At 31.6% G+C, this 26,504-nt stretch overlaps 1 protein-coding gene and 1 pseudogene across 3 annotated transcripts; both read right to left on the reverse strand.

The window, feature by feature from the left end:
* Window positions 1-303: 303 nt before the first annotated feature.
* Window positions 304-8,857, reverse strand: LOC128164199 (heat shock 70 kDa protein 12B-like). Of its 3 annotated transcripts, XM_052827955.1 has the most exons (7): window positions 8,713-8,857; window positions 7,739-7,967; window positions 6,552-6,690; window positions 6,181-6,396; window positions 5,786-5,942; window positions 4,823-4,957; window positions 304-2,087 (listed from the first exon to the last, which is right to left on the reverse strand). In XM_052827955.1, the coding sequence occupies exons 2-7, from the start codon at window positions 7,942-7,944 to the stop codon at window positions 1,162-1,164; spliced, it is 1,779 nt and encodes a 592-aa protein (XP_052683915.1). In that variant the 5' UTR covers window positions 7,945-7,967; window positions 8,713-8,857; the 3' UTR covers window positions 304-1,161. The 3 variants fall into 3 exon arrangements, with proteins under 3 accessions (XP_052683915.1, XP_052683917.1, XP_052683916.1); XM_052827957.1 differs by lacking the exon at window positions 6,181-6,396; XM_052827956.1 differs by lacking the exon at window positions 8,713-8,857 and having other exon boundaries at window positions 7,739-8,459.
* Window positions 8,858-10,313: 1,456 nt separating this feature from the next.
* On the reverse strand, window positions 10,314-18,734 carry LOC128162448 (heat shock 70 kDa protein 12B-like; annotated as a pseudogene).
* Window positions 18,735-26,504: the final 7,770 nt, after the last annotated feature.

Consider the following 26,504-nt stretch of genomic DNA (forward strand, 5'->3'; position numbering starts at 1 on the left):
AAAAAAAAAAAGATTAATAAATATAGAATTGTAATCTATATAAGTATTCTTTTTTTAATATCATGACACATAGAAAAGTACATATATATTTTTGGATATGTAAATGGAAGAAAAAATACATTTCATTAACATGTAAACAAATAATCATAATACATATATCATGAATTTAAATCAATTATTAAAAAAATTATTTCGGTTTATCTTCAAACAAAAATACGTTCATATTTATTTATGATAATAATAAAAATTAATGCATAGAATTGGGCTTAGATGGCGTTCTTTGTAAATTCATGCTTTTTATTCAAAGAATATCTATATTTTCTTTATTTCTTTATATATATTTGACTAAACAGTCTTGATCAATAGGATTTTTGATATGTAAATGGAAAAACAAATCCCTGATTAAACATATATAACAAATAAAACGATTGATTATAACAATAACATAAGAATATCATACATAATAAGCATATTTTTTTTTCAGAAGTTCACGTACGTTCATTCTGATACTTGATGAAAAAATATGAAATATAAATTAAATATAAATTAAAATAAAGTTATGATAAACATTATTAATTATATGACATAATAATCAAACAACTCATTCATATTCTAAGTAATCTATTTGTTTGCCCATCGATATCGTATAAAAATCTCTGAATTTAAACATTTATTTCTGCAAAACAAAAGAAATGGAGCAGTAGAAATTTCAACATTTTTAAACATTGTTTGACTAAATTCGGTCAATTCAAAATTAAAAAAAAAAATGAAAACAAACTATATAAAATCAATAAAAAAAAATCACAACCAGGTAAAATACTTATGCTATAATATATGACGACATTCTTTTTTAAGGACATTGCTTTAGCTATCTACCAGTCATAAATTCCTCTCCGACTTTTGTTTCCGGTACAAGTTTTTATTTATAAATAACCTACCTTATAATTTGCTTTCAAAAGTTGCGAAAATATGTATAAAGTCAGAAGTTGTTGGACTTTTGAAAAAGTCTTGTTTTGTGCCCTACGTTAATACTAAAGGAATCTAAAGTATTGTATCTCGAAAACGTTAAGAGTTATAGGTAAATTCTTGACGGGTGACGTATTCCCCATTTCAAAAGAATGTTAAGAACATTTTACTGTTTTCAGCAATTGTTAACATGTGCTATTTAAGCAACTCAAAATGAGCATTTACTTGCTTTTTCTCTCCGGCAATTGAGCATTCAGCAGAAACACTGAGTTGGGTAAACCCAAATACCACTTTTACAAGTATTTCATTATTGTCAAGATTGCTCTTATCTCCATATTCTACTTTGATATCTCCAATGTGCTTACATGGTATCTCCGGGATGAACAATTCAGGATCATTCACGTACTTTGGATCTTTGTCCAATGTTCCATAGAATTCCACAAGTGCAAAATTTGAACAAAAGTCAGCTGGTCTACATTTGTATTCTCTCATCTCGTTTGGAAGAACCGAGTCTCCGGCTCGAACGATTGGTAAAAATACGTCCTCTAATTTATCGTTGTATTTATGAATCGTATCTCTACCACTGCAGTGAAGAACTGGATCAAAAGGCTTGCTAATGCTGAAACCATATGAATATCTACTCACTCTTTTTGAAATTTGCTCGGGATGAAAGCCATATAAAACAGCGCCTTTTAAGACAGATAGACTGCACTCTGGTGGACTTAACACTATAACCGAAGACTCGAACGAACTTTTGATCGATTTGTAGACAAAAGTTGACTCTGAGAATCCACCCGCTAAAATGATTGCATCAACGGCATTATTCTTTATCAACTTACTAATTTGATTTGTTATATCACGAATAGGCTCCTTAAAGAGATCTTCTATCATTTGTAAGGGGAATTCTACCTTTCCACGAGCGTACCGAATACCAGAATATTTCTTTGATCCTTGTAATTTTGCTTTAATATCATCGACTTCACGAAGACATTCTGGGAGAGGGATAAATAAATACTGCTTTTGAGTTTCTTCACCAATGTTTCTCTTCTGTCTTTCAAAGTTTTGCTGTAACTCTAAAATTTCATCGGGGTAATTTTTGGAACATTCCAAATATTCATTCTCTACAAAAACAAAAGCAAAATAAAGAGCAAAAAAAATGTTGTCGTGGAACACATCGCTCACATGAGCAAATTACAGTTTCTCTAACCTTTTACTAAGATGTATAATTCGACGCTTGCAAATTAAGTCAAATGAACGCTTAATTTGGCATCTTTCAGGGGTTAAATGTTTGGTCCACAAATCTTGGTTTTATTAGATATTAATTTTTATTTTGTTAGTTGTGTAAAAAAGCTATGTTTATTTGAAACAAATTAGTTAGCTTATGTATATTTGAAGTAAAATATTTCCATTTGAAACAATTCAAGTATTAGAAATTTTAATGCAAATATTGGCGTTTCTTGTGTAGTGATTGTTGGTAGTCAAATCACCTACCATTATTTAATAGTTTTAGGATAATAAAATACTTAAAATAGTTTGGTCCCTTTTTTTAACAGTTTTAACATACCGATGATTAATTCAAGTTTTATTGAATTTAGACCAATCGTTTAAGAGATGTAGTAAATAATGCTAAAAGTTTACATGGGTACAAATCTGATTTAAACTTTATTGCAAAGAATTTATTTTCATGAAAAACAGGTAAACAGGTATCTAAAAGGAAGAATATTAAAATAGATAGGATCTAAAATCGCCAACACTTCTGATTGGATACATATACAAATAACAAGACATTATTTATCTGACCGATTTATCTTATTATTTATATGAAAAGTATCTTAAAAAGGAAATAAAAACTTTTTATTTTAAGTTTTTGAAAAAAAAATTATTTCAAGAAATAAGATTAATTAATAACAATACACCATATTATTTTTACAGTAATATCTCAATCAAAATCCTAGAAAAAGATTAATTTGCTATACCTTTTAATTTATTTTGTATGTGCAACACTGTTCAGATCTCAAATCTTAATTGATAATTCCAAGGGAGTATCTCTTTCCAGATTCTTGAGAAAGCCTCATTGATACAGTAATATTAGTATAATATTCCTCCTTGATACAGTAATATTTACGATTACCCTTCTTACAAAATATATCCTTCCAGATTCCCCAAATCGTCTCTTTGATGCAGTAATGCGAGGGTTGTCCCAAAATAGCGTAGACAAGTGGCGTTATTCAGTTAATCGAAGACAAAGGAAGATGAAATTTGTGCATCAAAGGGTTCAAGAAATTTGCATTCAAATAATGTTTTAAAATTAAATATTGTTTGAGATTAAATTAGTGAAATGAAAGCATGTTTGATCAGAAATTCGACATGCGGCGCAATGTTAAAAACAAAAAGTTAAAATCAACATAATGGATTAAAAATTGGGCGGAAAAGTACTTTTCGAAAGAAAAAAGATAAAATAAAATATACACCGATATTCGATAATAATTCTTTTATTTACTCAGAAAATGTTTTGGCTATAACAAAACTTTTAAATATTTTATAGCGTGTTTTGTGACAAGTTGAAAAGTTAACTAGTAATAAAATGACGTTGTCAGCGTTTAAGGCGGCGCAGCAGTAACTGATACAATATTGTAAAGACCATAAAATAAATCCTAAGCGGCTTTGGAAGTAAATGAAATTAACAAAATCGATGAGAAATGCGTTTGTGAATAAGTAGTTAAACAACATTGAAAATATTTGAACAAGTATTATGACAATAAGTGAAAAAAAAGAAACCCCGAACGATATCAAAATGTTTAACGACACATTTCGGTAAGACGGACGTTAGACAACAAGTAATACAGGGCAAGTTTGGAGCAGACAGATCGTTTGTACTTAGATAGTATTTAAAAACAAAACTAGAGATATATACTGAATGTGCACGCAGAGTACATATTCAAAGATAATATTTTTTTCTCAGACATTTTCGGAAATAGAACGTTAATGTTATCGTGAACGATGTGGAGGGTTTAGCAACAACGTAAACCTGGAAATTTTCGACGTCGCACATTGCGCCGCCTGACAAAACTTGTTGTTATTAATTATTCATTTTCTCAAGAAATAAATAAAGTACAGATTTGAACTTTTCAGCATTGTTTGCCAAAGGGTCATTGAAGAAAACACAGAGGTCTAATGAAATTGCAGTGAACAGATTATAAATTATGTGTCCTGTCTACATTATTTTGGGACAACCCTCATATTTACTATAACCATCTCACGAAGTGTATCCTTTTAGATACCAAAGAGAGCCTCATTTATACAGTAATAGTTGTCTATTGCCCTTCTTACGAAGCAGATTCCCAAGAAACTTCAATGATGCAGTTATAATTGTCTTTAGTAAATCTTTTCAGATTCCCAAGAAAGCCTCATATATACAGTAATATTTACTACAATTCTATTCACGAAGTATATCCTTCCAGATTCCCAAGAAAGCCTCATATATACAGTAATATTTACTTAACCATATTTACGAAGCATATCCTTCCAGATTCCCAAGAAATCTAATTAATACAGAAATATTAACTATAACCCTTTTTACGAAGTGTATCCTTCCAGATCCCCAAGAAATCCTAATTAATACAGTAATATTAACTATAACCCTATTTTCGAAGTGTATCCTTCAAGATTCCCAAGAAATCTTAATTAATACAGTAATATTAACACTAACCCTATTTACGAAGTGTATCCTTCCAGTTTTCCAAGAAATCCTAATTAATACAGTAATATTTACTCTAACTGTTCTTACGAAGTGTATCCTTCCAGATTTCCAAGAAATCCTAATCAATACAGTAATATTAACTATAACCGTTCTTACGAAGTATATCTTTCCAGATATCCAAGAAAGCCTCATTGATTCTGTTCCCACCCCAAGGTCCTCCCGTTGCCATGTTGATTTCATGCAGGGTGTGGTCGTCTTGAACTTCGTGAACCGTGATGTCTCCCGTTCCACCTGTAAATTATACTTTGCTTAACTATTTTGGTATACTTTTAATCTATTTTAACATTTAGTTGTTTGATGATGTTTGCAAACACAAATCCGATAATGAAATGCAAATTTGTTAGTTATGGACTTCCAAAAATGAATGCAATGCTTCGATAACGAAATTTTTTTAAGATGCAACTTCTATCTAAAATTAAAAGCCATGGTATGACGGTGTACGGTTGCAAATGATACATATAAATGGAAATACATAATAATTATGATTCTAAATAGATTGTTCGGATCTTAACAATTGAGTGGTAAAGAGATTTAAACATTAAGGTTATCCGATCGTCAGCTTCAAAGTTTTTTTTTATTATGAAAATGTCATTTTTGTTTTAAACTTTATAAAAAAAATGGAATAAAATGAAAATGTTACGTGGCACTCATGCATTTTACTAAGTTCTTAAATTAAATTGCACCGGTGCACAGGAGGCTCGAACTCCTTTACCCACATGAGTATGTAGTTGATCTCCATAAATCCACTAAGATAAACATTACGTTGAACATCTGACCGTGATACTAAGACTAGAATACTAATCAAAGTTGTCTGTATGAAAGGCAGATTTATGGTATGAATTTAAACAAAACCGATAATTAAGAGTTTTTGAATATTGCTGAGGATCTGAGATCGTTAAAGAGATGTGAGAAAAGTAGAAGACTTAGATTAAAACTTTAGCTTTGTATAACTGCTAGATTTCGTATTTCATTTATGCAACTTTTTAACAAATGGCCAAGAAATCAAAATTTGTCCCCCTTAATTTTGACCACAATATATATGCCATGCAGATATCTTACCACCTAAATCGACCACTATAAATTTTGACTTTGGTACAAATGGAACCAGGTTGACTTTTCCGTCTTTTGATTGGCGAATCAGCTCTTGCTCTTTTGTAAACAAGGCCGCTGTCTCGGGTTCCAGAGCTAATATCAAAGATTCTGCAGGTATACCTGCCTACAAAAAATTAAATAATGAATACAATGCAGCATTCAAATATATTTAATCGTGGTTTAGTTCCTAGGTTTTTGCAGCATGTAAATATGGGAAATTCGTACCATTGTTATATAATAAAGTATGGAAAGTGTAAATGAGTCAACAACTGTAATTTGAAAAAAATGAATATCGAAAATGAATTGTATAATAAATTATTAAACGTTAAAATGAGTCGATTTTTCTTTTATGTTTAATATACCTCTTCTGCTGCTGTTCTCATAAATTGTTTTGCAGGTTCGCTCCAAATTGCAGGAATGGTCAAAACCCAGAAAACGTCTGAAGGTAGGACAGTTGTTTGCCTCGTAATGGCATTTAAAGCATGCTTTTTAAAGAAACCTATAGACTCCCTGAAAACTGTCCGCAAGGAAAACGGCTTGCCAGTAGTATCCTTTATTTTCATATCCTTTTGCATTATCTGTACCAAAAAACAGACGATTACTGCGCAAAACTGAGTCGTCGTTTTTAGTTGATATTTCAATATTTTACATGAGTATCCTCATATAAGCTAAACATGAGACTCAACATTCATTTGTTAAATAAAGTAAAAAAGTAAAATGATAGTTATCATACCTCTTTTTCATAAAGCTCCATTTTGAAATTCCTGAATAAAAACCAATCTTTCGGATCTTTGGCAGGAAATTTCTCATCGTGAAAACTCCCGGCAATAAATTTTCGACACATTGCAGTGTAAACGTCCTCAGCATTGAATCTATGAAAAAGCCAACATATTAGACCAAAGAGATGATGGCCGCTTCTTAGTGCAAGGAAAAATATACTAGTACACGAACCAAGGATCTTCATCGTCGAGAACTCAGAAACAATGACCAAAAACATCCAATACAAGGCGAACAAAAACTATCATAAAAACACACAATTATTTTTTTCATATTTGCCCTCAGTGATCAATTTACAAAAATACCACTTATTTTGCATGAAAATTATTTACAACTGTGAATTTTATTAAATGAACAAAGACCCCGTATTGTTCACAATTCCTGTAACCTTCATGTACATGATACATTGTAAAACTTGAATGTCTTAGTTATAACTTTACTTTTATTAACTTACCTATAAATATCACATTGTGAAGGAAAACAGAGTCACAAAGTTTTACCAAAACAATGTAGAACACAGACCTAACATGTTAAGTTTATATGATTTTCAAGTACTATATACTGGTATCATTCATTTAAACTATGAATAAATATGTTATGAATATTGCATTCCAGGTTTTTTGTTGTTTTTGAAAATTTCTTTATTTATGACTTCTTTGGTTTGGCCTCACTTCTACCTCCTCATATTTACATTTTCCAGTGTCTTTGTCTATGAGAACACAACCGATAGTTTTTGTAAGGTATGGTCCAATACACTTCATAAATGACTAATTTAATATTAATTCACACAGATGCCGAAAATTATATGAATAAACGTAATAAGGAATCATCCTTTGATTTTATGAGAGGATCAAATCCATAATAAAGCCCATCACGGGCTTTATTGGGTTTGATCATCTCCGACCGTATTTGATCACCTCATAATGCTCAAAGAATGATTCCTTAATCCTTAGTTCGTATCTTTGCTACCGCTGTTCTGAATAAACGTTAACTTACAGGCAAAAGGAGGCAAACCGTTTTTAACGTTACTTACAGGAATAAATGTTAGGATTGTCAATAACTTTCCCAAAGACAACAAATTAGATACAACTATTAATTAAACAGCAAATATAAGTTCATGTATACAATATGAAAAACGCTTACCCAAATGAATTAAAAGTTCCATCTGGATTTAGCAGGAGGGATGAAGCCGTTTTTCCAACCGCCATGTTACTGTTATTTTTCCATATTGGACATATTATTTTCTTCGTGTAATCTTTCTTATTGTCAGTTCTAAACTTGTATGCATATCCAGAGAAAGCGCTTCCAATGTCTATGGCAACCACTACTTGAAAATTCTGAGCAGCCATTTGTCTTTCATTGATTAGCAATGCTTCGAAAATTCAAAACTTATAAATATAGCATCATGTAATCAAAGAATACGGTCACATAGAATTTTCCATGTGACAGCAGGTGACACATCTCCCTAAATATCTGTTGACCTATCAAAACTGGAACGATTTTAAATGTTGTTTATTCAAACCTATCAATTGTAGAGTTGTATACAATTATTCAGTAATACTAGAAGAAAATAATGGCGTTTACTAGTATCAGATAAAACGATCTTGCTTACAATACATATGAATAATGTGAATTAGACTCATGTGTCAAAAGTGGTGACCAAAATATTTATGTTTAGATTCATCAAATGCACAAAAATTTTGTTATTCTAAATAATATTCAAAATTACAAGTTTCCAGAGAGGCCTCTTTATTCCTAAAAAATCGCATGATCAAGACAATGTTGATCTTATATAGACCTTTGAGAATTTGTTGTTTTTAATTCTAGTCGTTTATGCTGTAGTAAAATTGTGTCAATGAGTCATTTAATAGGTACACTAAAAGTACTCTAAGACGGGTTTCAATATGAATATATATTCAGTAATGCATTTGATACAAAGTTTAGAAGAATAAAACCAATCTTACCCTAACACTTACTTAACACTTACATTTTACTTACCAAACTATCATTACTAACTTTACACAATATGGCCTCTTTGACAGGTGTAATAAAAAGTGTAATGCAGACATATCTTGAAAAGTTACGGAAATACTGTTGATAAATGTTTATAATCTGACCTTCTGTGTTATAAAGACGAAGACATACTCCTCCTATAAACGTTTTCTGGTCCTAATATGGGCATTCCCCTCTCCTTATTACCAAGAAACGACCAGGAATGCCATCCTATTTTAATCTTTGAAAACGAAAGTAGAAACGATTAAACTAACCGAAAATAGGTAAAAGCGAGGTAAATTAAGGTATTCGCACGTTGACAAGAATATTGATATAAGTTTATTATCATTTTAAGATATCCCCGAGATAGATTATATATACAATTTAAGCTTTGTAAACCGTGCATTTTAACACTAATGGCAATAAAACGGAAAAACAAAAATAGAAAAATAGTATATGGGCCGCAGAAAAAATATATATTTTAATGGAAAAGCAATACATGTGTTAAAGCGTAGAATTCAACTAGATATTAAATTTCGATCTTTTTTTTATTGTTTAACTTATCTTTCGTAATTAGGTAATAATGTAATATCGACGGTTACAGGATGGATTACAATTTATCGCAATTAAAAAAATCCATACAAAACAATACATCTTAATCAATTACTCCGATGATTAAAAAGTTACCTTGTAAGTGTAATTGTGTGTTTGAAGGGGTGGGCGAGTCATCTTCACAAATAACTGTGATGACTTCCGCTTTCATCAATACCTATTTTACAATGCACTTTATTCGGCATATCATTAACACCAGACTGGTTGAATACCTACCCACAGCATATACTCTCTTAAATTCATGAGCACTTTGTCCTAGATTGTTAGAATTTGAAGGCTAAACATGATTCACTACGGTAATTCTTTCAAAATAAGACTAAAAGTGAAGTTTTTGGTATATAAAAAACGGCATTATACGTCAATCGAAAAATGCTATTCAAGATTAGATGACTTTATTGCTATTTTTTACTACATTTAATTCTAGAACAGGCAAAATTGAATTGTTTGCTCTACTTGCCGAAGATGAAATTAAAACGGTAAGTTTCAGTTCCTTTAAACGCAGTAGAGTAAATCAAAAACGTTGCTAAACGGATCTGAAACTTTTTTATATTCAACATGTACTTAATTATTAAAATAATATCATTCAAATTTTCTGTCTGATTGAGCATATCACATGTTAGATCCTGATAAAACGCATTTTTTTCTTTAAATAAAATATGTCATTTTGTAAATTTATACTTAAATTCATCAAGCAAATTCAAATTAAGAATAGAATTCAAACCTGCGTTAGTAACAAACGCCCAATTTAATAAGTATATAATGTTTGCTATTTTATTTCATTACTTTTAGGTATAGATGAATGGAAATGTATCTAGAATTGCCTCGCATTTACTTATTTACAAATAAAGACAGATTCAAAATTTCCGGGTAGATTAGGCAGGAAAAAGATTTTCATATCTCAAATAATTTTGTTAGCTGTTATTCTAACTAGTGTACGATTTATTACACATGTTTTTATGATACCTTTGTTAGGAATAGGAAAAATGCGAAGTTATCCAGCTTTGTAGCCGTCTATTAATTTCCTTTGACTCTTGATATGAAGTCAGATGCATATTTGATTAAAAAATTTAATTATGTTCGTTTTTTTCAGGATTTATTTTCAGTAATAATCACATATTTTGTTGAAAACAAATTAAACATTAATAATTTTTTTTAAAAACCCTCAGCTTAATACACTGTTTCAAAAATATAAAGTTTAAATTTAATCAAAAGAAAATAATTTTGAATCAGTCTTTATTTGTAAATATAATACAAAGAAAAATCCCTTGAACTTTATTTGTAAATATAATAAAAATTTAAGTATAACCCTTCAACATTCATTAGTTCACAAACATAAAATAATTTTTCATGTATCGCTATATCTTTCACGTACCAGTGTGTAAAGTATAACAGTTGATTTAATAATAGATAACAAATAAAAACTTTATCCACAATAATTCAAAATTAAACAAGGTTACATTGAACTATACAAATGAAAGATATGCCTACACTGAACTAAATAAATGAATGAAATACAACTTTTGTAAAAATTAAAAAAAAAGATGTACCAAAAAAGCTGTACTGCATGATCTATCAGTATTTATTTACATTTGAATTTCTTTTCACATTTACGAGAAATAAATATCGGCAATTAACTATCGCAATAATATCCATCTTTTGCCTGAAAACCGCCTGTGTAACCCTATTATCAACTATCTACATCTACACAAAACTTAGTCAATAAATAAAATTCCATCACCCAAGTAATTGACCACAGCATATGATGACTAACTATTTCATTGACAATTCATTGTTACATTTATTACCTATTATTAACATTGTATGAGATTGTTAACTTGTATTGCAGAGATCCCTATATATGGTGATACGTAATTGGTGTATAGATTTTTTTCTTTTATGATTAAAGTTTTATACAAAAACTAACGGTAAATAGATACGCTTATAGTGATACATATGTTGTTAATTTTTTTTCATAACCATCCACTGTTAACAGCAAACTGTCAAAAAAAACAGTTTTTACTTAATAGTAGATTTTTTAAAAAAAATTCAATTATTTCTGATCTACTTTACAAAATAACTGTTTCTTATCTTTGATCATTAGAAAAAACTTGCACAAAATGAGAAGGAGTGAAACGGTGTCTTTCAATTACAAATAACTAAAAATTTACGAAACTGGTATCTTGTAATACGTGTTGAGCTATTTCCAAGTCACTAAATATATGTAACGTTTAACCTATTTTAGTGTAGTAGAACGCCACTTTATTATAACAGACTTTAACATTGCTTCCCGGTAGGGGAATGCCCCTGAAAACCATAGACAAAGGCAGCAATTCCTTGGTCTTCTCTACCTTGTGACAATAGTTTAATCTGATAAAAAGTTAACGATGAAATGAAGTATATCGTATCATGAAACCATACTTAAATATTAAAACATTCAATATTACAGCCCATGGACCGGGTTATTTGATCTTCCATTTTTAGATTAATAACGTTTGTAAGCGATGGTTTCAAATGTGTTATTTTAGTAACTCAAAATGAGCTTTCACTTGTCTTCGCATCCCAGAAATTGTGCATTCAGCAGTGACATCGAGTTGTGTAAACCCAAACACCACTTGGACATTGATTTCATTATTTTCTAGATTGTCCCGTCGTCCATGTTCTATTTTGATATCTCCAATATGATGACAACAACACTCCGGAAAAAATGATTCGGGCTCTTTAACGTATTTTGGATTGCAGTCCAGTGTTGCATAAAATTCAACGAGTGAAAATTCTGGGCCATGTTCGGCTGGCCGACACTTGTAATCTCTCACTTCGTTTGGAAGAACCGAGTCACCGGCTCGAACGATGGCGGAGAATACGTCTTCCAAGTTGTCGTAATACTTGTGAACTCTATCTCTCTCATTGTTATGAAGAACTGGATCAAAAGGTTTACTAATACTGAAACCATACGAATATCTACTTACTCTTTTTGAAATCTGCTGCGGTTTAAACCCAAACAAAACAGCGCCTTTTAGCACGGATAATCCACATTCCGGTGGGTTTAAAACTTTAACTGACGATTCGAACGAATCTTTGATGGACTTGAAGACTAAAGTAGACTCTGATAATCCACCCACTAGGATGATCGCATCAACAGAATTGATCAACAGCAAATGACTTATTTGACTGGTTATATCACGGATAGATTCCTTAAAAAGATCCTGAATCATTTGTAATGGAAATTCTACCTTTCCACGTCTGACTTGAATTCCAGGATATTTTGTCGATCCTTCTAATTTCCTCTTATATTCAGGGATTCTTCGTAGGCATTCTGGAAGAGCTATCACTAAAAACTCTCTGCCTGTTCTTTCACCAGTACTCCTTTTCTTTGTTTCAAAGTTTTGTTGCAACTCTATGCCCTCGTCAGGATGTGTTTGGAAACATTCCTTAAATTCATTCTCTACATCATTAAAAAAAACTTGATTGAGCAACATTTAACTACCCCGAAAATGTATACTTTAAAACTGTTTCAACCTTTATACACTAAATTATATGTTAAACAATCCTCTTTCATTAAATATCATAATAAGTTTATTTTTCTTAATTGGTTTTCAAAAGAAAGATTAAATTTAGCGCGGGTGAAAAATAGCACATCTTCTTTGACAAAAACGTAAAATATTGCATAATGGACACGCTTAATTTTCCAAAAAACGTGTACACCATGTACACTTTTATAAATCATTGCAATAGTGTAACGTTCAGCCAGGTATGCACCGGGTCTACACTTTTCTACACCGAATCAGGAGCATTTGATGGTGGGTGTAGCATTGAATCCAAGTTGGCGTTATGAATGGAAACTTGACGAATGGTTTTAAGTAATATAACGAATTATAAGTTGCATATACGTTCTCTTTTATATGTAAGCCATCTATAAGTTTAAATGTGTTTTTATTTTCAATTGCATTTAAATAGAAAAAACTCCGGATTGTCTGGGAACATCAAATTTTCTCTTCAAACTGCATACTTTTCCGCCATATTAATTCCCTACATCATGTACACTACACCATTTAAGTGCACTTAAACCGATGTACACTGGCTGTTAACCAAGTTAAGCTTAATCAAGCGCGCCAAAGTTTATTCCTTTGGTGAAAGTGAAACCAAATCTGATTGGTTTAAAAGTGACCTAGTTTAGATGAGAGGAAGGGGCTGTGATAACATTGTGAGATTTAAAGAACCTTTTCAGCATTTCAGTCAGATATGATGAGTTCTTTGCAAATCTAAAAATATGAATGATCCAATTATCGGAAGGGAATCTTTTCAGATTCCTAAAAAGCCTCTTTGATAAGTAGTATTTGTCATTTTTAACGGACTATATGTTTTCTCATTCCCGAAATGTCTCATTGATACAGTAATGTTTGTATATAACCGTTCTTACGGAGTATATCTTTCCAGATTCCCAAGAAAGCGTCATTGATTCTGTTTCCACCCCAGGCTCCCCCTGTCGCCATGTTGATCTCGTGCAAGGTATGATTTTCCTGGACCTCATAAACCGTGATGTCTCCTGTTCCACCTGTGAATCATTAGTTAGATCATCATAATAGTCTTATTTTGTTATTAATGAAAAGTCATATCTATACTACTATACTAAAATAATAGACTCGAATTTTTTAGCTTTAATACCGAGAAACCGGAAGAGTACTGTCTTTTGTTTTATATATTTTAAACATCATTGGTACTTGAAGATTACCAATTTATTTTTATTTTTTCTCAATCAAGCTTCGTTATTTAATAATCGGCGAAAATTCCTTTAAAAGTCCGGAAATCATATGAATTTTTTGGATTTTACAATCTTGCGCATGCGCATTACATTCACGCTAAATCACGGGAGGCTCTTTATTTGTTGTTTCCACAATATCACATTTAATGGATAAACTTGGAAACGATAAAACAAATGCGTGTTAATTTTGATTAGAAATTTTTTTCTGTTCATCAAAAAAAATACTGGAGATAACTCTAACACAGTGCATTTTCTATGAATAAAAAATCCCGAGAGTTTCGAATGTCAACATAGTGTGTAAAAAACGTTGTTGAAATATGTTGAATTCTGCAATTATAGAATTAAACTTCTCGAAGAAAGGTATTTACAGCTTCAAAATGGTTTGTTGAGAACAATTTGACTGTTATTTTCAATGCAACTTTATTAATTTTCTCCGAAATCGTTTTGGAGCGATTCTGCAATTTTCTGCTTCATTAGGGTATATGGGGGCATTTTAACTGTGGTGAAGGTCTTTCCCGAGACACAGTTAGATTATTCCAACCCAGCAGAGTGTAGTGAAATTAATAGCAGTATTGTAGGCTTGAAGTTTGGTTATGCAAATGTCAACAATGTAAGGTGTTTCGATGTATCTATTTTGTAAATGCCCGATATCATGTGCAATGTCAACCCGTGCACGCACGGGTCAAAGTCTAGTAATGTTTATAAAAATGATATTTTTTTTTTATTTACGAGGGCTGTTCGATATCTAATGTGTATTGTAGCACAGCGCGAAAACGCAATGCACGATTTCGTGGACGATGATACTGCTAAAAAGCCCTGTACAATACTTTTCAAACAGTATAGTCACCTTTACATAGTTTTAAACTTAGAGTTATTTCAATAGAGTCAGTCGTTGACCACTGTTGCAAAATTGGTTTGCAAACGGGTTTCGAATATTGAAGAAACTAGCGCCTTTATAAAAATTTGCACACAACTCGGTCTTGTGGTAATGCAGATTTTTACAAAATCAGGGGTAGTTTATAGGTCTGATAAGGTATCTAATAAGTCAGTTCATAGGCGGGGAAAGAAATGACTGAATGGCACAGTTCGTCAAAGATGCTGCAAAACTTGACCGACCTGTGGCTGTAACAGGCAAAGGAAATGTCTCAAAAGTCAGTGAAATAACTGAAAGTGATGACAGATACACGATTCGTAATATTTCCAAAGCCGTTGGCATATTGCTATCAGTGCATTTCAGTTTGAAGCGTATTTTGAGAGTGCGAAGGATGTCTGCCTTATGGATACCGCAGTTATAGACAAATGACCAAAACAGGATAAGTACAAATGGTTAAGCAATTGCTAAAAGTTTCTCAAATTCAAACAGATAATTAACAAATATTGAATCTGGTATGAAATAGTTAACCAATGAATTTATTATTTCCAACCAGTAAGAAAAAATAAAAACAAAATATGGCTTTATAAACACGGTAAAAGGCCTGTAGTTGTCCAAAGAACCACAGGCATAAAAAGATTCTTTATTGCATGTTCTTCTCATGTGATGGCATAGCCGTACTATATAAATTCCGGTACCGAAGGATAAAAGTGTTAAAGATCGGTAAGTCCGAGATGTTATACCATAAGAGCTCAAGAAATAATATCATAATCGACGCCCTGTGTCACGATTCAGGCATATTTGTCTATTTCCCATACATCTGACAGCAATACTGGAAATGCACCGATTTCAGTGCAAATCTCAAAAATTAAGTAGTTGTGGCTTTTTTAATTTGTTTTTCTTAAATTTTTTGCTTTGATAGTTTCTGATGACATATACCCTTTTATATTTCTTACCACCTAAATCGACCACCATAAATTTTGAATTTGGAACAAATGGCACCAGTTTTACTCTTTCTTCTTCTGTGTGTCGAATCAGCTCTTGTTCTTTTGTAAACAAGGCTGCTGCCTCGGGTTCCAGGGCTAACGTCAAAGATTCTCCTGGTATACCTGCCTATAATATATCAACATATTAAAAATGAAGTTAAGAGTTTTTGCACAGACTGTCACAGAGAAAGGAAGATAACGTTTACACTTCAATATTCAAATAGTATGTTATCCTGCTACAGTTAAAAATAATTTGTAACACGAAATGAAAATGGAAAAGGATTTGATAGCATGATTTTAAATATACTTACTTTATTATTCATTTTATCCATGAAGGGTTAAACATATTGACTTTCGACCCTTATTGTTATAGAATATTAATCTATTTTTTATCAACTAATTTCGTTTTCAAGAAAACACTTAAAACATTTTTTTTCTTTTGAAGTTGTCAAAAGTATCCAGTTATAGCAAAATAATTTTAATGAAGAGGAAAAATGTGACATTTAAATTTCGTTATATTTTTAAACCTGTTAAAAGTAATAGGCACTTTTTATCAAGATCAAACAATTTATTTTTGTATTTTCATTCAAAAATCTAATATAAAAACAAATTCAGATATGATTTTAACATTAAGACACTTTTTTGAGAAAAAGTTGTCCTTGCAAAAAAGGACAATAAAAATTGGACATTGAGTATGCACATAAAAAACCTAGTCACACAAGCAACGAAAAGTGGTCTTTCCCTTGATATAAATATACCTCCTCTGCTGCTTTTCTCATAAACTGTTTTGCAGGTTCGCTCCAAATTGCAGGAATGGTCAGAACCCAGAAAACGTCTGTAGGAAAAACATCTTCTTGCCTTGTGATAGCATCTAAGGCATGTTCTTTAAAAAATCTGATGGACTCTTTGAAGACTGCCCGCAGTGAAAACGATTTACCAGTTTCATCCTTTATTCTCATACTTCTTCGCATAATCTGTGCAAAAGCGTTACTTTTTGTTAGTAGCACATTAGTATAAAAATACAAGGAACAATAAATTTAATTCAATGTAATAATGATAATAAAGCCGATATTGTTTAACAGCTTGACCCTGTGAAAATAAATAATATTCATTCCCATACTTCCTTTCCATAAAGTTCCATTTTGAAGTTCTTAAACAAGAACCAGTCCTTCGGCAATTTGCCAGGAAATTTTTCGTGATGGAACTCCTCATCATGATATTTTCGCCACATTTCGTTGTAAACGTCTTCCGCATCAAACCTACAAAAAGCCAACTTTTTATTCTTTTCATGAAATTTTCATCAATTGTCCTCTCCAGCGGGTGAATCATTGGAGTAACGCAGTCTTTAGAATCCAAAAAGACCTTAAATGCTTTTAGTGTGTAGCATCTTTCTATTTGAAATAAACAGTTAAATCCTCATTTTTTAAGAAAAATTCTATAATCTCTGGGTGTTCGTATTTTTAAAATCTACGAGATTAGGAAGAAAAGGGGGGTCTTTCTTTCTGTTCATATGACGGCTTTGCAATAGTATCTAGCATTTTTTCTCTGCAACTTCAGTGTTTAATGCATTCCTCTACAAAGGATAAAAATGAAAGGCCTTGACGATGTTCAACGTAAGCGTCATATTTAAAAGTGATTGCTTGTCAACAACTTTTACTGTTATAAACAAATATTAAGTAAGACAGTTACCAATACGGCATGCAGCAACAAAAAATACAAAATAAACAACACTTGCCCAAAAGAATTAAAGCTTCCATCTGGATTTAGCAGGAGTGATGATGCCGTTTTTCCACTTGCCTTGTTATTGCTACTTATCCATTGGGGGCACATAATACCCATAGTCTGATTCTTCGGATCGTCAGTCCTAAACTTGTATGCATATCCGGAAAAAGAGCTTCCTATGTCTATGGCGACCACAACCAGATAATCCTTACCAGCCATTTATGAAGAAGTGAACGTCTAACCCTTACGGTTTTGTTTTTTTGCCAAATTCCCTTCAAACCTTTCAGTTCAACCTCTTCGGTGACTATACTCTGTTAATCAACATTTGCATTTTACAAAATTTATGTTTAAAATCAGTGTATGTTGTCATTGCCTCGTTGAAGTAACTGTACAAGCTTCTTCACACTATTAATTAAGAAAAAGAATTAAGAATGCGAGTGCAAATATTTACAATTATTTTTACACTAATGAAAAGATAGTATAACAAACAATATTTTAAAAAGAGGCGATAGCCAAAAATTAGTCCCGCCCGTGAAAAAAAGGATAGCTTTCTATATTTTTTTTAGAATATCTAAGCTTTTGAAAAGGTTGTTTCTCTTCCGTTCTGTAAGATTTATTGTTCCTAGACCCCCTTTGACGCCCAAAGATCACGTGACAAATGTAGGTTATATAAACAAAGATAAATTGAGTTTAATTGTATCAGAACTAAAGTTGTGTGTTATTTTGATGGGAATTAATGCTGCCAGACATCATTAGCTTTATGTTATGAATAAAAGCTCTTTGAATAAACATGTACATGAATCTTATTCTAATCTTAAATGCTTGCAATAATACGTATAAGAAGTTTATTTATTTTATTTTAAAGCAAACCATTTTTCAGAAATTATTTTCACTGTATATACACCGTAAAACATAATGATTTCCTTTAAAACCTCATATGATAGAGATATGTAAACATAAAAGCAGTTAGAGCACTGAGCTTGATATTTTATTCGAAAACACCGAGTACATACCTGGATATTATGATTTCCTGAATTATGAAGACAAAGAAATACACTCAATAAAAATCATTTTCTCATCATATTTATATGAGCCATCCACCATTATATCCACCATCCACCATTTCTTTTATAAGATAGAACACAGAATGCTGTTGTTATCAAACTTTGAAAACAAAAGTAGAAATTTTAAAGAATGTTTGCGATCTGTTTTATCTTGCATGTTGACTTAATGTCCTTAAGACGACCGAGGTAAAACAGTTACGAGTGTAAATTCAATATCATGTAAGGGTTATCTCGAGTGATATAATCCACAAATACAGTGAAGTAGGAACTCAAAGAGAGAATCAAAGTGATGTATCATGTTCGGTTATGGTTATCATGGAACATCAAGCGCTTGGTCTACGACAAATGATGGATTTAATGGTTGCTAACTGACAAAATGTTCATTTAATCACTATGACGTCATATTTTTCAAACGACAAACTTTTCTCTTAATTTGACATACAATGTATAATAAGCATATTATAGACAAAAGACGAATGTTTTACATGTATTACATCTGCTACAAAATTTCCTTTGCTTTTCTCTAGCGTGATGAATTAATGTCAGCTTTTCGCTTCCCTGAAGACATGCATTTATAAAGATATGACATAGATACATTTGTATTCAAAAGAAAATTGAGTGTTTCTATTTAAAGATATGCTGATACCATCCCTTAATCATTACAGTAGTATAATCGGCGACTTATTAATTTGTCACCTTCAATTATTTTATATTTATAACAGGCATAAGATTTGTCTAAAATCATTGTACTTTGGCAGTTTCCCTATCCTATACACGGATGCAATAATATACTTAGAATCCAAAAAGATACAAGACCCTCATATGAAAAATTCGTTTTGTATTTGTTTTTGTTCTTTTTATATTAGCAGATTATTTCAAAGGCGTACAGACGACCACGCTGCGGTCATTCACACATCGCTGCGAGTATTAGATTAAACCTTTCAAAAATAATTACAGTGTATTCAATGCTAAAAACGCCAACTCTGTAGTCCGTGACTTAGACAGTCAGTCGCGATTTGAAAAGATCTAGATGTGTATCCCTTTTGATGAGCTTTGTATCCTCCTTGTACCCTTTCATTGGTTCAGAGTAAGGGTCATAATGCTTGCAAGGTAATATCAACGTTTTTAACTTTAAAAATAAAAAAACATATATACATTTCTTTCTGGATCTTTGCAACTGTCTTGGTAACATATTACATGCTCTAGCTAGCTAGGGGCCGAATTTGAACATTCTTTTAAAAAAATTATCTATGCGCTTATACAGATTTTTTGTTCCTGTAAACCTAGGAATTCTCTTTAAAAAATTGTTTTTTTATATTCAATTCTTTTAAAAAGAGAAAGTCTTTGTCATTATTTGAATATTTTTAATAACTTTGAGAAGAACCATGGTTGGTCATTGAATCGCCCATTAAATCTATCTTAAAATTTGAGACATAAGTTTGTGAGGCATAAACTACTATTTAGTCAAACCAATTCAAATACGTAAGGTTATATTTTCATTTAACTTAATACAGAGGTCTTCTTAATGAGGCTAGTACAATTAATGGCCTTCACTATCCAGCCCTCTTAATTAACATTAAAAGTGCTAACTTTTGTCACAAGTGTTAACAGAGTACGATCGTACAGAAACTCGAATATCGGTGATAACCTACTATATTGATTTAAATGTTGATAATGGTAATTCTAATTGGAAAGCACAAGAAGACAGCCATTTGGTACAGACGAAATGTATCGATCTTAATTTGTACATATCTAAAGAAAACAAGAGGCCCGTGGGCCACATCGCTCACCTGAGCAACAATTGCCTTAATTCTGATCAAATTAGGATTACAGTATCAAAATATCTTGACAACTAAGTACAGTAGATCTTGCTAAAAAAAATTTGAAAATCTGCCAATTTTTATCCACTTCTTTTTTTATTGGTAAATACCATGCCCCTTTTGTTGTTGTACCTGTAAAAAGATTTTTCTCTATTCCTATATACCCCCCCCCCCCCAATTTCGTGTCCCCACTTTCTCTAGGGAATCATGGTTTCTTCAACTTAAATCTGCATAACCTGTGCACAAAGTACTGAGTTTTAGACCGAAAACTTTTCCAGAATATTTTCTTTATATATTCCTATGTAAAAATTCAAACCGCCATCACGGCCACACCCTACCACTAGGGACTGTGATTTTGCAAACCTGAATTTACACTACCCGAGGATGCCTCTACACAAGTTTAAGCTTTTCTGGCCAAATAGTCTTTAAAAAGAAGATTTTTAAAGATTTTCTCTATATATTCCTATGTAAAAATTCATCCCCTATTGTGGCCTCACTCTACCCCTGGACTATTATTTAAACAAACTTGAATCTATACGATCTGGGGATGCTTCTACTCAAATTTGGGCTTTTCTTGCCTAATAGTTTTGAGAAGATTTTTAAAGATTTTCTTTATATATAAAAATTTATCCCCATTGTGGCCCCACCCTACCCCCAGGGACCATGATTTGAACAAACTTTAATCTACATTATCTGAGGATGGTTACATGCCAATTTGAGCTTTCTTGGCCAAATAGTTTTAAAAAGAAATTTTTTAAAAGATTTTCTCTATATATTCCTGTATAAAAATTTATCCCCCAATTGTGGCCCCACCCTACCCCCGGGGACCATGATTTGAACAAACTTGAATCAACACTATCTGAGGATGCTTCCACTCAAATTTGAGCTTTCCTGGCCTAATAGTTTTGAGAAGAAGATTTTTAAAGATTTTCTCTATATATTCCTATGTAAAACTTGATCCCCCAATTGTGGCCCTATCCTACCCGCAGGGACCATGATTTGAACAAACTTGAATCTACACTACCTAAGGATGCTTCCATTTCAATTTGAGCTTTTCTGGCCTAATAGTTTTTGAGAAGATTTTTAAAGATGTTCTCTATATATTCCTATGTAAAACTTGATCCCCTAATTGTGGCCCCACCCTACCCCTGGGTACCATGATTTGAACAAACTTGAATCTACACTACATGGACCTGGGGATGCTTTCATTTTAATTTGAGCTTTCCTGGCCAAATAGTTTTGAAGAAGAAGATTTTTAAATATTTTCTCTATATATTCCTACGTAAAAATCCATTCCCCCATTGTGGCCCAACCATAACACCAGGGAAAAGGATTTGAACAAACGTGAATTTACACTACCTGAGGATGCCTCCACACAAGTTTAAGCTTTTCAGGCCGAATAGTTTTTGAGAAGATTTTTTAAAAAATACCAACAAATTTTCAATAATTCTAAATTATCTCCCCTTTAAACAGGGCGTGGCCCTTCATTTCATGGAATCCCCTTTACCTATTGGTGCTTTGAGCTAAATCTGGTTGAAATCTGCCCAGTGGTTCTTGAGAAAAAGATGAAAATGTGAAAAGTTTACAACAACGACGACTACGACAACGACAGACAATGGAAAAATTGTGATCAGAAAAGCTGACTTGAGCCTTTGGCTCAGGTGAGCTAAAAAAAACTGGTTCAGTATTTCTTAAATTTGTAAAAACTTAACATTTTTATAAAAAAAAATCAAACAACAGACAATAAAAATCCAGAAAAACAATACATCAGCTGCAGGATACAAATGATGAAAAGGTTATCTTTCTAAAATTTCCTTTCGATGTGAAATTGCAAATTCGAACTTCAAATCTCTTTGATCATTAAACGATCTATCTTAGTTTGTTTATTTCATAAAACCACCTTTGAAATTCCAGTAAAATATTCTTTCAGAAGTGCTCAACTTTGGTTTTTATATTTACATTTTATTTGTCTCTTTTAGAAGAAGAGTTCTAAATAAACAAACAGCCAAACAATCAATTTAGAAAGGTAAAACAGATTTTTTCTTTAGAAAAAAATGCTTTATAGGGTTAAAAATAAAATCTCAAAATTTCAGGTTGAACTAATAGTTAACTATCTAGTTAGTTAGTTCATAGGACTTAACTTGATAAGGTTGAATATATGGCTCCAACTTAACAAATGTTTATACATTCTCAGATCAAATGCATATCTGCATAATACAAAATAAATGAGAAGCTAATAAAGCTAATTTAAGATTCCTTACTATTCACTATTGTTTAATATCTCTCTATGACGTCACAAAAATTGACTAATTACCACAAACTATCAACCACCTTAACAAGTAGTCTTTTTTTTCTAGATATTTTGCCTTCAGAAGAATAAAGCGCAAAACTACATTTGTAACATTACCACACGGATATGAACATCGTATCTTACAAAGTAAATACTGTGGAATCATTTTTATTCGTGGGGGTCAATGTTCGTTGGTAGCCAAAATGTTCCTAGTTCGTGGGGACGTCATTTAGTTGGTAGCAAACTTTTGATAATTTTAATGATTGTTAAACAAATTCTTGTATAAACGTACGTGAAGATGTTAATTCATGGACAAAAACTACCAACGAAAGCCAAGAATATTGGTCCCCCATGAACAATGATGATTCCACATTTGTTTAAATTGGAGTAAGTAATTGGACAAGCATGCGCTCAATGTTTTTCGTTAAGAAAGCAGATGAGACACACCAAATTATTGCTTCAAAACATGATTTGCTACACATTATATCATTTCTTTTAAAGACATCTTTGGATTCGTTTGTTTATTTTCTTAAATTTTATTTAAAGAACAAGTGTGACATTTTATAATAATTGAACAAATCACATAACAATTTCACAAGCTAGGTACATCATTAAAATCAGGGTTTGTATGTTTTTAATGAAACTAGGTCTCAAGATGGAGATATAAGTTTTTTGTGAAATTGTTTCTGTTGGCTGATTTGATTAAGTACACCATAACATAGTAGTTCACTTATCGGGCTTGTGAACCGCAGATACCGAGTTCAAATCTGCCTGAGGATTTTGTTCATGTCTCTTGAATCAAAGTTTAGAATGTCGTGTTTTCCCTCAAAATGTTCCTTTTTTTACTATTCGACTTATATAACTTTTATGCATCATACTATCTTGAATGATGAAGTCGTGTTCTGCTGATTTATGAAATATTTTGAAGGCCATCTTCAAATGACGTAGTATAATCCTTCATACAGTGAGCGACCTTAGGTTACCTAGTTAACGACAGTTTCTAGATGTTTAACTGTTCCAAGATCAATCACAATTAAGCAAATCTGTCTGCTTGATTGATGGTGAGACGTGATTATAACGCACGTGAGCACCTTTACTTTAGATGATCGCCGAAGTCAGCACCTTAAAGAAAATAATGATAAAGAAAGAACAAGGATTAGAGGCATGGAAATGTTCGTGCTGGACTTGTCGTTTTAAAATATTTTGTTCTCCATAAAAAGTTTTTACTTAACTAAATGTACTTTGAAAGATGGTAATATGTTTGGAAATTTAAAAAGACGTATTTTTTTATAAATTTTTATATGATAGATCTTTCTAACAATGATTAGAAATAGCCCGGTTATCCAATTTCATTTTATTCTTATCTCTCAAAAAATTATGAAATGTGTAGAAATGGAAAATACCTTCACATATCCTGGGTATATGATTTACAAGTATCCTGGGGGTTGTAGAGACGTAATTAAAGCATTAAAAAAAACAGCTTAGACTTTTGATAGTTGTTTCAGACAAAGACCATTTTATTGCTAGCCACTCAGCCTGGCTCTTTGAATTCTACGAGATTTTTCTCGCTATTGAGCTTAGAGGCCACAATCTATGCATATTTCACTCGTAACCAGTGTCAATTCTAACTTGTTTTGATACAAGAAATAGATGGTTACGTCCTACAGAAAGTCCAAGATTTTGTTAAAATGGTCCTAACAGACATGATATTCACAATTTGGGTATTCAGGTTCTCACTGTCTTATTGTATAAGAACCCTGAATATATGTTTTTCATAGGTTGAAACTTGGCTTCATTTTATTTAGTTGAATTTTCTCTTTATTTAAAATGCATATTAAGAAAAAAAGATGGTTATGACGAAGACTTATTATTCATGATGAAGACTTATTATTTCTTTTACCAAAACAATTCGGTTCGTATCAAAAATATTTATGATGCATTAATCAGTGACACCACTTTTCATGTCTACTTCCGAAAATTGAGAACAAATAAAAAATAGTTAGGTAAGCTTTAATAACCATCATAAAATTATGTTGTCTGCATGTGATTCCTTTGATCGATACACATATAAACTTTACTAACAAAACCGTTGGGGTTACACGGAACAGCCGTCAAAATGACCTAGATCTTTTCTATTTAGGAGAAACCATCTGTAGAAATACTGGGCTGTTAGTAGAATAAGAAATAAAGTTCTTGTTACGGTGAATGTTGCAGGATAACCCCCTCGGTCTCGCAATGTTGTTTGAAAAATAAATGCCTCCGCTAACGCCTCGGCTTTTATATTTCAAAACAGCATTTTTCGACCTCGGAGGTTGTTCTGCAACAACCCCGAAAACTCGTAATTTATTTTAAGTTGTAGAAAAATGAAATTAAGTTGAAAAAAGAAATTCAAACGGTAAAAAAAAATCTCTATGAAAACTATCTTACAATCATTTGAAACCATAAATTAAATAAAAATTATATTTATAGAAAAAATGATAATATGCGTTGAAATTTATTCTAAACAAATGAAATAATCAATCTATTACAGAATTATATACATATCTTCTCTATTTAGTTCAGACAAGAATATTGATCATGATCCAAAAATAGAAACATTTAGGTTAAACGTAAGGGGCTGGCGGCTGCCTGGAATGTCCTAGAGAAAATTCTAAATGAAAAACCGTCTGACAATGACAGCGTCCGACATTACAGTTGGAAATTGAATTGTCTTTAACAACAACTGCATGTCACGCATACATTAAATCAACTGCACAATTTACTAGAAGATATTTTAGAAACAAGTCGGAAATTAAGCATTTGTCATGATCATTTAATGACATGAGAGGAAGTTGCAACAGAAACCTCTCGTAAATTAGTTCAAATTTATGTTAATTTCGGCGGATGCTGAATTTAAACGTATTTACGTTAAACAATTGCTATAATGGATTCTATGGTGCTAGGATAAATGAATAACATGTTCATCCGTCTTTAAAGTTTCACAAAGGGAAAACCTAGGGACGTAAGTTACATAAGAATGCATTTGTTTTGTTTTTTTTTGAACTGGAATTTATTATAACATGTTTTGTTTAATGAAACGTCAATTATATACGATCTGTCTACGATCTCTTTATGAAAATAAACTTTTAGACTTTCTACAAATTTCTACGGATTCTACACAAAAAATATAATTGATCGTTGCATACTTATGCAGCCAGTTGGCTTAAAAAATGTGCCATTTTATTATAGTACATTTCTCTTTTCTCTGTTCTTAAAAAAAATTGTTTTGCATTAGTCAACTTTCTACTTACCTTATTTGGAAACGAATCTTCCAATTGACAAATTGTTTTGTTGATTACTGTTGACACATATATTGTACTGAAAAGTTGTTTATTTCAAAGTTTGTCGTCAGAACATAACATTTGAAAGAACGTCATAAATAGTAAACGTACATGTATGTATAAATCAAACAAGGTAAATTGGTTTATTCTTTTTACATACATAAACATGTACATTTGAAATGAGTATTGACGTCATTTTTAATTATTTTTTTTTTTCAATATTTAAGGTCAGACCCGACCTATCTTACATTTTTTCTATTTTTTTCCCTATCTTCACATTGTGAAGATTTCCACTTAGCAATTTTATAATTATATTTTCATGTTATGTGATTCTTATTTTATTTAGATAAAAAGTGTTCAATTGAAAATATGGTATGGCTTTATCTATAAGCATTCAAATACATTTTTCAAGAAAAATTCGAAATATTTCATCTCTGAAAAGAGCCTGATAATGTGCCCTGAGTTTTTGGGAA

The sequence above is a fragment of the Crassostrea angulata genome, chromosome 9 (genome assembly GCF_025612915.1).
Source record: "Crassostrea angulata isolate pt1a10 chromosome 9, ASM2561291v2, whole genome shotgun sequence".
Taxonomy (NCBI): Eukaryota; Metazoa; Mollusca; class Bivalvia; order Ostreida; family Ostreidae; genus Magallana; species Magallana angulata.